The 14894-nt window shown below is 36.9% G+C and overlaps 2 protein-coding genes across 2 annotated transcripts; one reads left to right on the top strand and one right to left on the bottom strand.

Moving 5' to 3' along the window:
- The first annotated feature begins 1224 nt into the window (after positions 1-1224).
- LOC103837948 lies at positions 1225-5806 on the top strand. The gene is made up of 2 exons (XM_009114342.1): positions 1225-1720; positions 2055-5806. Exons 1-2 carry the CDS (start codon positions 1225-1227, stop codon positions 5804-5806), a joined length of 4248 nt encoding a protein of 1415 aa, XP_009112590.1.
- A 5523-nt stretch (positions 5807-11329) lies between these two features.
- On the bottom strand, positions 11330-14454 carry LOC103837923 (afadin- and alpha-actinin-binding protein). The gene is made up of 13 exons (XM_018655161.2): positions 14197-14454; positions 14089-14108; positions 13910-14024; positions 13737-13834; positions 13076-13262; positions 12919-12981; positions 12750-12824; positions 12605-12670; positions 12449-12526; positions 12290-12367; positions 12104-12181; positions 11894-12013; positions 11330-11808 (listed from the first exon to the last, which is right to left on the bottom strand). Exons 1-13 carry the CDS (start codon positions 14227-14229, stop codon positions 11719-11721), a joined length of 1101 nt encoding a protein of 366 aa, XP_018510677.1. The 5' UTR covers positions 14230-14454; the 3' UTR covers positions 11330-11718.
- Positions 14455-14894: the final 440 nt, after the last annotated feature.

The following is a 14894-nucleotide window of genomic DNA, read 5'->3' as shown; positions in this document are numbered from 1 at the left end:
CGATCTCTCCGGACTTTCCATCAATGATTCCTTTCTGGATAAAAGTCCAAGGATTACCTATCCACCTAGGATCAGAAGAGACAATCCGCAGTATTGGCGAAGATCTTGGCACTTGGGAGGCAACTGATATCACCTCTAACCCAGCCCGAGTAAGAGTGCATGTTAATGGGAGGCTTCCCATCATTAAGAGAACTGTTATAGAATATGATAATGGAGGAGAAGTGATAGCAACCCTCCATTACGAAAAGCTTGAAAAACATTGCTCACAATGCAGCAAACTGGACCATGAGCTGCGGGATTGCCTGGAAGCCAAGGCTTTAAAGAAAGCATCGATGGCAAACCAGGAGACTAAACATAGGACGCTAGATATCGGGTTTCCGGAAAATCCTAAAAAAGAGTCGGAGGCCAGAGTGGCGGAGCACCGTTCCTGTGATGATGTGAGCAGACCTCCACAAAGAAGAATTACTAGTGGGTACTCTTCTCATTCGCTGGCGTATGAAGGCTCTCAGAGAAGAGAGAACCATCGGGGGAAAACACTGAGAGAGAGAGGAGCTCATGGACAGGAGTGGCATCCAGTTCGATCCCTTACTCCTCATAACCCGACACAGAGTCGGGAGATAGACTACCACCGAGACAGGGAGATGGCTCGAAGAGCAAGTTACCAATTTCGTGGGGATTCCCACTTGTACCGTTCGAGCAAAAACAAAAGCCGACATTCTTATCAGAGCTGTGAGGAGGGGAGAAGAGTCCCATCGGCTAGGAGGAGCCCAACTCCACAGGAGGCCTCTGCTAATTCACATCACAAAACACAGCCATATGAAAGGGGGATTCCCCTACCGATGGGTTCTACGAACCTACCCATTGTGGCTGTTGAGAATGCAGTGGGAGTAATAAGAGAAACCTTGTCTCAGTACACGGCATGTGCGGATCCATCAGAAAGTGCGGCCAGGCGAGAAAGAGTGAGATTAGCTGAAGCCCAAGGTACCATTGAAGGAAACGCGATCCATTTGGCCAAAATCAATGAAGAAAGAATGCTGACGGAGGAAGTTAATGGGGGGAGACAAAGGCTCTGGCTCTAAAACACCAGTATTGGCTCGCCTCGGGCCTCTGACACAAGAGAATGGTTTACTGGATAACCGTAATTCTACGGGGACCTCAGGGCCTAAGACAAGATCCCAAGATAGGGCTCATGTCCGAGAAAGATTAGGACCTTATCTTCCAGAGATGACTATCTCTCCGACCAGGCACTCTGACCGGCCATCTCCACAAAGTCAGAAGACCCCTGGCTCAAACTCGATTGAGAGAATCCCCATTGCTTCGAGGCTAGGCCCAGTTTCAACTGAGGTCAGATTTGAAGATGTTGAGTTTCAAACCGATCCTGGGTCTCAAAGAGATAGATTACCAGCGAAAGACAGGATTGGGAAAGCACTGGCAAGCCCATTATCAGCTGCTGCAGGGAAGAAAAGGAAACCGGGAAGACCCCCAGGACCCAGGAAAGTAGTCTCGAGTCCGGTCCCCAACCTTCCTTCAGGCTCACGCAAACGAAAACTTCATGTGGAGAAGCCCCCAACAGGTCGGAAGAAACAAAATTCGGATGGAGAGAGGCCTAGGAAAACAGTCAAGCAAAGTATGCAAAAAGGGAAGAACATCAGGAAAGGAGCTTCTACAGGAACCCCGTCGTCTTCAGACAACGTTCCGATCGTCAACATGATCCCACCCAGTGCTCGTCGTAGGATGGATTTTCGGGTTCCATCCCACCCCGTTCCTTAGCTATCCTGAGCTGGAACTGTCAGGGGTTGGGGAACCCCCAGACAGTTCGGAGATTGAAGGAGATATCAAAGAGTTTTGACCCTGATATCATCTTTCTAATGGAAACGAAAAATCCCGATGAATTTGTGATGAAAAAACTGGAAAGCCTGCGCTATGAACATCACCATTTGTCTCCCCCACTGGGCATGGAGCGGGTGGGCTGGCGCTTCTCTGGAAACAGGAACTGAACTTAAATGTTTTGGATTCTAATGCCCATGTAATTGACACCTTTATCTCGTTTGAAGGGAAACAATTCTACTCGTCCTTTGTTCACGGAAGTACGGATAAGAATCAGAGGAATCATCTTTGGGATGTTCTTGTGACAAAGGCGACTATAAGAGAGGATGCTTGGTTTATTACAGGTGACTTTAACAACCTACTCTGTTCGGAGGAGAAGGAGGGGGGCCAGGAACGCCCGGAGGGTTCTTTCACAGATATGAGAACCTTTTTCTCGGAAGGTGATTTGTTTGATCTGCAACACTCAGGTGACCCACTATCGTGGAGAGGACAACGAGGTGATCACCTAGTGAGGTGTAGATTGGACAGAGCTGCTGCTAATACGCTTTGGGCAGAACGCTTCCCTACGGCTAGATGCCAATACCTTGAAGCTGATCTTACCTCTGATCATAAACCTCTCCTATCTTTCTTTGATAAGGGTGGTCGAAGAAGGCGTGGAAACTTTAGATACGATCGCCGTTTGTGTAAGAATGAAGAGGCACGGAAGATGATTTCGAATGCTTGGCGTGGAGCAGGGCAGGCCTCTGTCAGAGACAAGCTGGCGTCTACCCGGAGTGCAATCTCGGCCTGGAATAAGACCCAACACAGAAACAGTCAAGAAGTAATCCAGCAACAGAAAACGGCTCTCAATGCTGCATTGTCTAGCCCGGTGAACGATATTGATTTGATACAAGTCATAGCTGCAAAGCTGAATGCGGCTTACTCGGCGGAGGAGGAATACTGGAGACAACGGAGCCGAGCATTATGGCTCAAGCTGGGAGACCGCAATACCGGCTATTTCCATGCGACCACCAAGAACAGAAAGAGAATAAATGGGTTTTCGGTGATAGAAAGGGAGGATGGTCAAATGGTACATAAGGAGGAGGAGATTGTCCAAGTGATTGGGGATTATTTTCAAAAAATGTTCTCATCACTACCAGGGGAAAGAGAGGACATTGTCAACCGGGCGCTTCAGCCACTTCTCACAGGCGAGGAGAATGACTCGCTGATAGCTGTTCCCACCTCAGGGGAAATTCGCGATGCTGCTTTCTCCATTAATGCTGAAAAAGCCCCGGGACCAGATGGCTTCTCGGCGGGTTTTTTCCATACTCATTGGGAAGACGTAGGGCCGGATATAGTGAAGGAGGTACAAGGTTTCTTCAGGGGGGAACCACTACCGGAGCTCATCAATGAGACTAACATCCGCCTCATCCCAAAGATTCCCAACCCACAGAAGGTCTCGGACTACCGCCCTATTGCTTTATGTAATGTTTATTACAAAATCTTCTCCAAGCTACTCACACGTCGCCTCCAGCCCCTGTTGAGTAAGCTGATTTCGGTAAATCAATCCGCCTTTGTCCCAGGAAGAGCTATAGGGGACAACATTCTGATTACTCATGAGGTGTTGCATTACCTCAACACGTCGCAGGCTGAACAACGATGTGCGATGGCTGTCAAGACTGACATGAGTAAGGCGTATGACCGGCTCGAGTGGGAGTTTATATCGCTGGTCATGGTTCGATTGGGATTCCACCAAGATTTTGTCAAATGTGTAATGCAATGTATCTCATCGGTTACATACTCCTTCCTCATTAACGGCTTGCCTAGAGGGAAGGTAGTACCGAGTAGGGGAATCCGCCAAGGAGACCCCCTTTCTCCCTACATATTCATAATGTGTAGTGAGGTTCTCTCGGGATTATGTAACCAAGCAAAAGAGGATGGTTCTCTGCAAGGGATAAGAGTGGCAAGAGGCTGCCCTCGGATTAATCATCTCCTCTTTGCTGATGATACTATGTTCTTCCTTGAAACCACTCAAGGAAACTGCAGCGCACTTACTGACATTCTTACCAAGTACGAGAGCGCGTCTGGCCAAACTATTAGTAAGGAAAAATCGGCTATCACATTTTCCCGACGTACCCCGGCAGCGATTAAAGAAATGGTCAAGGAAGAACTGCAAATCCAAAAAGAGGGGGGAACCGGAAAATATCTTGGCTTACCGGAGCAATTTGGTAGGAGGAAACATGATATTTTTTCCTCCATTGTGGACAGGATAAAACAAAAGGCCCGGGGATGGTCTAACAAGTTTCTCTCCTCAGCAGGTAAGATGGTGATGCTGCAAAGTGTACTTTCAGCAGCCCCTTCCTACTCCATGTCCCACTTTGCTCTTCCTGTGTCTTTATGCAAAAGAATCCAGTCCACTGTGACGAGATTCTGGTGGGATAATAATGAACATACCAGGAAAATGGCGTGGGTTTCATGGGATTCTATGGCCAAACCAAAAGCTCTGGGGGGACTTGGTTTCCGGGATTTCCAAGTGTATAATGTTGCCCTCCTGGCTAAGCTGAGCTGGAGACTAGTTCAAAATCCAGACTGCCTTCTGGGTCAAGTTCTTTTGGGAAAATACTGCACTGAAAGCAATGTCCTAACGGCCACAGGACCTTCTAACATGTCCCATGGATGGCGGAGCGTGCTTGTCGGACGGGATCTTCTGATTAAAAATTTGGGCTGGGTGGTTGGAAATGGACAAGATATCAAGGTCTGGGATGACCCTTGGCTGAGCTTCTCCAAACAGGTACGCCCAATGGGACCACCGCAGGAGAGCACGGTTGAGTTAAGGGTTTCGGACCTCATGTGCCCGGGGACCTGCGAGTGGGATGCGACAAAAATCCACAGTTGGCTGCCTATGTATGAAGAGACTATTCGATGTATCAAGCCAAGCCAATCTGGGGCTCTAGATAGGATTATTTGGCTGGGTACAAAATCAGGAGTTTACTCGGTGAAGTCTGGATATTATAGTGCTGTGGACGAGGGTGACTTTACCCCTGCGGGACCGGCCATCGCTTCTGTAAACTGGAAGCAGTCTGTGTGGCAACTGGCCTGTGCACCAAAGGTGAAGATGTTTGCGTGGAAGCTACTCAAGGGCGCTCTGCCGGTGGGAGAAAGGCTGGTGGAAAGACATGTCCCAGTTGATCCAGCCTGTAAGCGATGTGGTGAAGCTGAATCTATTAATCATCTGTTTTTCCAATGTGCTTTTGCCAGGAAAGTGTGGCTTAATGCGCCTTTCTCAACGGCTCCGGATTTCAGTGGATTACTAGATTTAGCGGGGATGTGGACGGATCTTTGTTCCATTACTTGCTTGCCTCCTTCGGGGATCACTGCTGGGTCACTTGCGCCTTGGATTTTATGGAGTATTTGGAAGGAGCGCAATAAGTTCGTGTTTGAAGGTACCTCAGCCTCAGCAGAAAGTACGCTATCAAAAGCAATTGGATTAGCCAGAGAATGGATTTGTGAACCGAAAATGAAGCCATCGCCGAGTGGTTTGGTTGAACCAATCCACCATCCCCCACCTCCTAACACGGTCACGATCCGATCTGATGCTGCGTGGAAGGGTCAAGGGAACAGAGCGGGTGTGGGATGTTTCCGTATAGCCCCGTCAGGAACTAGATCCATTAGCTCCTGCATTCCTTTTGTAGCTTCGACGATCATGGCGGAGGGTTTGGCTCTACTTGAAGCAGTGAAGATGGGCATCTGCGACAACTTGAAGGCGATACGTTTTGAATCTGATTCCTCGCAACTGATTAAAGCGGTTAACTCAGGGGACTGCATACCTGAACTCTATGGAGTGGTGTCGGATATCCTCTCCCTCATCTCTGTGTTTGATTTTGTTTCTTTCACTTGGATTCCTCGTGAGTTTAATATCCAAGCAGACAGACTTGCTAAAGCTGCCTTGGCTGTAACCGATCCGGTGGTGGTTGTAGGAGTGTTTATTCCTCCCAACTAACTTTGCTCTTTTAATTAATATAAGTGTGTTTCAAAAAAAAAAAAGTATAAGAGTATATATTATTAATTACGAAATTAATCAATGGTATTAATTTAAATAAAATATTTTAAATTTTTAGAAAGATTTTGTTAGATTTTTTCTCAAATTTTGTTATAACTAAAACTAAAATTTAAATTTACAGTTAAAATTGATTTATTATTAATATCTTTATATATTTAATAGATTAATGTAAATAATTAAATAAACATAATTAATGAAATAGACCTAATAAGGCTAATATGACTTTTTTTATGGTAGATAAAAATGGTACTTCTCTTTTAATAGAGAAGATATGAAAAACAAAATATTTGGTTTTTCTTATGTCAAAAAAGTTTACACACATAAACATAATTTATTTTAACCATTTTATTGCATCGGACCATAAGTATTTCTCTGTTCTGGGGTCTCATTTAATTTTAAGCGGAGTTACTTAAACAAAAATGAAGAATCTCAAGTTCTAAACTACTCATTACAAAACTTTCATAAAAAAAGAGGACCGGTTAATTCAGACTTAAGCATAGGTATATCAAATAAAATTAATGAACACAAGGTCAACCCTCTTTAGTCCATTTGAAGATTATAAATCTATTTCTTCAAATCTGGTATACCACAAAGCATAAGATCAATTTCTTGTCGATATTTTCCATTTTAAAGTATAGCCTTTTAGTTATTTTTCAAGATTATATATCATTTCAGAGATATAAGAAAGAAAAATGGGTTATATTGCAAATATAACCTTTTTAGTCACTACTCCCTCCGTTTTTAATATAATTCGTTTTAAAATTGTGCACATATATTAAAAAAATCATTAACTTTTTATATTTTCTAAACATAAACATCATTAATTTTTTACCTAACTACAAATCAACCAATAATAAAATAGAAGGTATATTATCATTGGTCATATAACATTAAGTGTTAATAAATTTTACATAGAAAATCGAAAACGTCATATAATTTGGAATATAAAAGTTTTTCTGAAACAATTTATATTAAAAAACCGATGGAGTAATATATATTGATCTAGCTACCGGAACAAGTGAAGAAGCAAAACATGTTCAGTTCAACTGAATGTTTCATCTTCTTCTGATTGTCTTCACTACCTCATTATTTCAGTGTCTAAAGTTTATTGGCTTGTTTAGATATTATATTAATTGGCATCTTAGTTTTTAAATAGCTAATATTACGGCCTCACATCAACTCGAAAACATCTAGAAGAAGACGCATGGCACTAACTTGGACAAGATTGATCTCTGTGAATGGAACAGTTTACTTAATGCCAACTGTTGTAATGTTTAGTTTTAAAGGGTTGTTAATTAAATTTATATAACGATAAACAAATCGACAAAAGTACATTGGTGATGATTGGTTCGACTGTGGCTTAAAAAATTTAGACGTAGATGTTTGGCTTTAGATAAATTGGTTGTAGTTGTAAAGTTGTTACTGTAGACTTTTTCTGCAGAGATTTTTGCTGTAGTTAAATTTGTTTTAACTGTAAGTTATAGGCTTTTGATATTTTTTAAAAAAATATATGAAATATGTGTTGTATATATAAAATTATTATTTTATATGACTTAAATTAATTTATATTAATATTTTTTTTATAAATTATCAAAATTTATTGTAATTTAAAAAGGGATATATAAATAATATTTATATTATTTAAATATCTTAATAATTAAAAAACACTCAAATTCAAAATTAAAATATTTATAAAAGTTTTTATTATAATTATATAATTTATTTGATATTATAGATATTTTTTTTATATTTTACAGATTCTACAGCCTATAAAAATATGATGTAGCATTTTTGCCTAAAATACATAATAAAAAGTTTTGTTTTATTTTTTTTGCTGTAGCTTTAAAAACAAAGCTAAAGCATGATTGGTAAAATTAAATAAAAACTTGATGTAGACTTTAATTTTTAAAAGTGAAGCTAAAGCATGACTGGTAAAATTTAGTGATTTAAAAATAAATAAAGCTAAATTAGGGAGATAAAGTCCAACCAATCATCCCCAATAGGCGTGTCTATATAAAAACTTGATGTAGACTTCCATTGCTTTATTAGTGATCGATTGTGTCTATATATTTTAATTTAACTTAATGAATCTTAGTTATATTTCGAGATGTCTTTTTCATAAGGAGTTTTAATAAAAGTCAATGTATTTGATTTGAAAATTTCAATATGAAACAAAGTGATAAATCGGTGATGATAGCAAGTAATTATTTATGTCTGTGAAGGGAACGTGTTTACTTAATGTTTACTGAGATAATTTTCATGGGCGTTATTCATAACCCTCATGGCAAAATAAGTTACAAGATATATAGTTTAATACAGAAATGGAAGTATATAAATAATATTTCTAAACTAATGTAAATACAAATGAGAATAGTTCATCCTCAAATAAATATTAGTTTAACTATGAATTCGCAAATAGCTAAGAGTTATTGTTAGAAGAATTGTAAAAGAATTATCAAATTTTGAGATTCCGTTGTTATTAGTTTATAAATTTTTAAAATCTGAATAAAATCCCTTGTTATTGGGGTGTGAAACTTTTAAATTCCACTTAAAAATTTTTATTACTATAAAAGTTTACTTTTCATTGATTTTTAGATTCTATTAAAATCTATTATTATTGAAATTTAATTTTTCTTTGTTTTTATTCATAAGACTTAATTTTGAAAATCTCATCTATACACATAAGATTTTTGAAATCTGTGTAATAAAATACATTCACATAAAATACACAAAATCGAATAATAAAATAATACAAATCACAACTTTAACATAATCTATAGACACAACATCAGTTATTTTCTGTAATTTTACATGTACGACTCAAACCAAAAAAAATAACAAACTATATAAAAACTGATTAAGCATAAACTACTAATGAACCACTAATAGCATAATATATATATTTGTTAATAAATAAACAAAAAATACAAAACTATATGAGATGTGTAACAAAAAAACATGTCATCATTAACGTGTTCTTTATTAGTATTCGAAAAGAAAAAAATTACATAAAAGTTTGAAAAACTAAAAAAAAAATCAGGACTCTTCCCATAATTTGTTGAGAACAAAGTAATTGAAATGATTCTCATTCTCTTTCTTCTATCACTATCAATTTCCTACTTTAAAAAATAATAACAATCAATATAATTCTATACACAAGTAATGAAAATTTATGTAAAAATATTTGATAAAATTTGTTAAATCTTGTTAACTAGTAAAACTCTTTCAACTATTAGAATCATCAAATTCCACAAAAATTCATGTTCCAATTACCCCAAATTAATACTTAGTCAGTTTCAGGCTCTTAATTTATCATCAAGCAAAGGAAAATAGGTTTTAGTTCTCGTTTATAAAAGATTTGAAGTGGAACTGATATATAGAGATGACAAAAAATTGAAATAAACATGTGATTATTTTTCAGTGAAACCTTCTACGACCAAAACTCTTTCTTACAAATTCAGATATATTTAAGAAAAAAGGATACCGTCGGTCGATGGCCATATTATTAAATATCAGATTGAGGAGTACATCTGTTAGACTGTTACATGTATACAAAGCCATCAAGAGGGCGACGTTCTACTTGTATTCACGAGCCCCAAGTCCCGCCAGTCTCCATTGAGAGACCACGATTCTTTTATATCAGACAGTGACAACAACCTTACATTTTAATGGTAGCTAAGTTTTTTTCTTATTTCAAATTGGTTTACATATAATATTTATTTTGAACCAAAAAAATAAAAAAATATAAAAGACTTATTTAGCTATCGTATCTCAGAACATTCTTAAAAATACAATTTTTTTTTGTTTTACTTTTCAAACGAACGAAGAAGAAGTCTTACAAGAAGTTTTCTTTTAAGTTTAAAAGGCTTAGGTCCTTATTAGGCTTAGGCGTTTGAATACCTGTTTAGATTCGGATCAGATATTTCAAGTACTGATCCGAATCTATATAGTGCCCTTAATTACAGTACCGATGACTAGTCCAATTATGGATTTTATCGAGGTCTAAAACATGATAAAATCGGGTAATTTGGATAAATTTTAATATTTTAGATAAAATATTTGGGTAATTCAATTCATTAGGGTAATTCAGAAAATTTTAAATACTTTGGATAAAAAATATTTAGGTAATTCGGTTTATAAGTAATATTTTAGAATATTTGTTAAGTTTAAAAGAAATTCTTTAGGATAGCTTTTTTTAGTTTATTTTCACAAAAATAACCTTTAATGAGAAAAATGACCAAAAGAGATTTTATTAAGTGAAAATATATACATTTATATTATAGGGTTAACTAATCTGGATTTAAGGCTTAGTGTTAAGGAGTGAGGTTTCAAATTTTAAAAAATTAAAAATAATTATTAAAAATTTCAAAATAAAAAGACTATTTGATAGAATTTCCTTAATTTTAAGAGAAATCCTTAGGATAGCTCTTTTTAGTTTATTTTCACAAAATAGCCATCAATGAGAAAAATAACCAAAATAGTTTTATTAAATGATAAATATACATTTATACCAAGAGTTAACTAATCTAGATTTAGGGTTTGAAGTTAAGGGGTGTGGTTTCAAATTTTAAAAATAAAAAATAAATATTAAAAGTTTCAAAATAAAAAGGCTATTTTGATCTTTTTATAGCTATTTTGGTGACAAAACTTAAAAATAGCTATTTGAGAGAATTACCCTAATTTTAATACTATATATAGTTAATATTTCTCGGTACATAAACTGTATTTTGGATATTCGGGTATCTATTCGGTTCTCAGTTCGGTTTCGGTTATAGAAGTATCGGAACTGTTCGATTATTTTTGAACATTCGGTTTAGTTTCGGGTTCGGTTATTTCGGTTTGCTTCCGATTCAGTTTTGGTTCTTGGTTTTTATGCCCAGACCTAGTAGAACTAGGGATAGCTCTTTTTAGTTTATTTTCACAAAATAGCCATCAATGAGAAAAATAACCAAAATAGTTTTATTAAATGATAAATATACATTTATACCAAGAGTTAACTAATCTATATTTAGGGTTTGAAGTTAAGGGGTGTGGTTTCAAATTTTAAAAATAAAAAATAAATATTAAAAGTTTCAAAATAAAAAGGCTATTTTGATCTTTTTATAGCTATTTTGGTGACAAAACTTAAAAATAGCTATTTGAGAGAATTACCCTAATTTTAATACTATATATAGTTAATATTTCTCGGTACATAAATTGTATTTTGGATATTCGGGTATCTATTCGGTTTTCAGTTCGGTTTCGGTTATAGAAGTATCGGAACTGTTCGATTATTTTTGAACATTCGGTTTAGTTTCGGGTTCGGTTATTTCGGTTTGCTTCCGATTCAGTTTTGGTTCTTGGTTTTTATGCCCAGACCTAGTAGAACTAGGGAAGTGTAGTTTCGTTTAGCATATAACTAATTCCTAATTAATTAGAGATACATTAGATTTTCAGAGACTTTAGTTAGCAAAAGTGGGTGGGTAGCGAAAAATGACCCAAATTGTTATTGATATGTAGAAAAGTGTCATTATGTAACTATCTCCAAAAATAAACAACCGAGTTGCTCTTCTGTACAATGTTAGAGCATCTCCAATGGTGTACTCACCATTGGAATCCTTAGGTATATTATATTATTATTTTTTTTTTTCTAAATAGTTAAGGATTCTAATCAAATAAGTATGTCCAATGGTGTTATTCATTAGGAATCCTTAAGAATATAAAAATTATAAATTTGAAAATATTTTTGTTTTTTTGTCCACATCCATTAATAATTCATATAAACTCTTCTGTAAATTGATTAGAAAAGACATGAGACATTGCCTTGTTAAGAGATTTGATATATTTTGCACCAGAGAGATCCACAATCTAAGTCAGCCACGAAGTCCACTGAGAGACTGTGGAGGAGGAGCTGAGTTTCTTCTCCGGTCTGTCTTTGGCAAATGCTTAGACATTATAGATTCCTACGTAAAATAAAAAATACACGATTATAAAATTTTGTAATGTTTCTAGAAGATACATAGTATTTGAGAAATCTAATAAGAGTACCTGTTCTTGAATAATGCTGCGTGCCTCGACGAGTTGTGCTTCGAGTTCAAGTTCCCTCTCTGACGCTTCTGAAGTAATTGTTACTTCTTTTTGAGCGTCTACTAACTGACCCATACGTTCCTTCATTAACCGAACAAAAGAACATGTAACGATAAAAACGAAGCGCTATTAAATAGATCGGAAGTGTCAACTTCAGGTTACCACTGTTACCTTGATGCTAACCATCTTCGAGCGTAAACTATCTTCTATCTGACCTCGAGCCATACGAAAAGGTAGGTCGAAAACATCCTGTCAATTAAAGATAATGTTTTCCTTGTTGATACTGATGTTTTGGTTATATGTATGCAATGTTTATAAATTCAATCTTGATTTAGCTTATAATGAAATTTTATGTACCGTCTTCCCGCCTAAAGGAGACTGAGACGGGTCTAAGCTCGTTCTGCCATTAGCATTCAAGAAAGAACGCATGTCTCCCTGTCAAAATGATCATCGTCTTTAATAATAGGATCATAAAGTTTTTCTCTTTTCAAAAAAAGAAAAAAAAAGAAATATAACCTGAGTGGATCGCAATAGGGCTCTCAAGTCAGTGTTCTCTGCCATTAGTTCTTGATTTTTAGCCTCGTATGCATCTACCTGGCAAGACCATATTGTACCCATTTTATAAGTACATTCATCCAACATAAAGCTATAATATTGTCATATGGTAATTACAATCTTTTTGTAGAAATCAGAATCAGTTTTCTTCCCAGTCCATGTTCCACGTTGTCTCCCTTCTTTCTGCACACGAAAATGTTGATTATTTCGCCGCTACTCTCAGAAAACTGGATAGTAGTCATTTCAAGAACCCAAATAGTACCTGGAGTAGATTCATAATCTCCATGCCTGATCTCGTTTCTTTCTTTTTCTCCATCAACACTTGGTTTAACCTCTCCTACAACAAGATCAATATTCACCATGTCCAGTTTAGTAAGACGCAACATATAATTCATACACTTGAAACATAAGAGAGTGAACCAAAAGCATACCTGTAGCTTTATATACTCTTTTTCTTTCTTCTTTGTTTCATGTAACTGTTGAGTCTTGACTTGCTTCCAAAAACCAAAAAATGTTCAAAGAGATATGCATTAGCATTCAAAAGTTGTTTGAAAACATTGATCAACACTAAGCTTATTTGATCAAAACCTGGTTAGCAATGACCATCCGCTGAAACTCATCCCTCTCTTTCTGTAGCTTCTCGTTCTGCGCCTTTAAAGCGGCTGTGTTTTTGGCTTCCGTTCTTGTGACAGAACCAAGCTCCCTCTCCTTGGATTGCAATTGATTCTCAAGCCTCTCAACTTTCGCCTCCAGTCTCGCCATGTCGGATAAAAGTCTGTAGCAAACAAGAAACTAGTTTTAAAAACAAAAAAAAAAATGTTCTCAAACAGACATATCAAAGGTAGCTTTTCCAGTAACTTTGTGTCAGAAAATTGTCCCGAAAAAGGATCTTACTTAAACTATACTCTAAACAAACATAAAACCAAAAAAAAAGACAGTGATAAGATACTCTATATATACATAACATGATCTAGATCACACAACAATCCATCTCGTTCAGACAAGGCATATCAGCAAAATGTAGCATTCTAGTATCTTTTGTGTCGGAAAATTGTCTTCTACAGAAGGATTTTACTCCAAAACAGACACACACATTAAACCCAAACATAGTGATAATATTTTTCTACATAATAACATTAGCAAGATCTAGATCACACAACGATCCATCTTCTTCATAGGTTTGACTTAGGATACAAGCAAATATACATGTAGAAGAAAAAGCTTGACAATGCAACATATAAAGAGTCACCGTAGTCTCTGATCATTGGTAGATTCTCTGAACTCCACATCACGCTGTCTCTGCTGAATCAAAGCGTATATGCAATTACAAGTCCTCGCGATCGAAACCTAATAACCATAACAACAAGTCTTATCGAATCAGATTCATAACACAAAAGAGAGTATTAAAGAGAAAAGACGCACAGGATCGGTAGCGAAGAGGTCGAGCGAGGCTGAGAATCCGTAAGTGACTAAGCTCTGGTTCAAGTACTTCACACAGTGCTCCAGGTTATCCACATCGGCGAAACTATGCTCCTCCCTGATCGTTGAAACAGAGTCAAATCGAAGAACAAAAACGCTAGAAACGATAGTAGAAAACTCACCCGATCGTTGAGAAACCAAACTGCATAAGAAGAAGCAAACACAATGAGCCTTAGAGAGAGAGAGAATTGGAGACTCGTGAGTGAGTAAGAGAGAGAGGAAGTCGTTACTCTGTAATCGAATTCCGGCGCAGTGAATGACATCGTTGACACACGAAGGATCCGCCGTTGACGCCGGAAGAGTAGGAAGAGACAAAAACAGCTTTTTTCACCTTTATAAAAAAAGTTGGAAGTCAAAGAAAAAAGGGAAGTGAATGTGTGTCTCTCTCGGATAGATCTATCTTGGGGGAAGTGTACAGCGCGAGATTAAAATTAAAATATTATTTGTTTTAATTGTGTACGTTACGGTGCACTCAATTATTCCGTGCTTCTTCACGTGATTAGTTAGCGATGCGGTTGATTTCGCGTGTTTGCTTGCGTGTCGTCTTATTAGTGGTAAGATTTAATCTCTTTGGGTCTATCGCATTACTCTGTATAACGTGTAACATTCGGTAACTAACTTGCTGGATTATTGGGCGGGAGATGCCACGTTGGACCACTACAGCATAGTTTTGTTCGTTGGAGTCGTGTCTACCAATCTCTTCTTCGTTACTCCAGGACTAGTAACACCGTGTACTCCAGATTTTTTGGGGGATTTTCGTGTTATCTTCTGCCGTAGAAAAAATGATTACTAGCTATCTGAAATATTTATCATCACAAGCTAGCTATACAGACTAAACTAATACATATCTAGCTATATAAATTATATGATATACATGATAACATTCTTCAACTTAATGATGTTATGTAGTTAACATTACAAGTTTAAT

This window comes from Brassica rapa, chromosome A09, assembly GCF_000309985.2.
Source record: "Brassica rapa cultivar Chiifu-401-42 chromosome A09, CAAS_Brap_v3.01, whole genome shotgun sequence".
Classification (NCBI taxonomy): domain Eukaryota; kingdom Viridiplantae; phylum Streptophyta; class Magnoliopsida; order Brassicales; family Brassicaceae; genus Brassica; species Brassica rapa.
Note: the sequence above shows the minus strand (reverse complement) of the source record. Positions and strands in the feature narration are given on the sequence as shown.

What these genes read in the sequence shown, in the direction of transcription:
- LOC103837948 (XM_009114342.1), top strand. Translation starts at nt 1,225, where the DNA reads ATGACTATCTCTCCGACCAGGCACTCTGACCGGCCATCTCCACAAAGT. An exon ending in CGTCAACATGATCCCACCCA is followed by an intron (nt 1,721 to 2,054) that starts GTGCTCGTCGTA and finishes TCTCGTTTGAAG; the next exon opens with GGAAACAATTCTACTCGTCC.
- LOC103837923 (XM_018655161.2), bottom strand. Translation starts at nt 14,229, where the DNA reads ATGTCATTCACTGCGCCGGAATTCGATTACAGA. An exon ending in AAGAGTATATAAAGCTACAG is followed by an intron (nt 12,825 to 12,918) that starts GTATGCTTTTGG and finishes ATCTTGTTGTAG; the next exon opens with GAGAGGTTAAACCAAGTGTT. An exon ending in AGATTATGAATCTACTCCAG is followed by an intron (nt 12,671 to 12,749) that starts GTACTATTTGGG and finishes TTTCGTGTGCAG; the next exon opens with AAAGAAGGGAGACAACGTGG.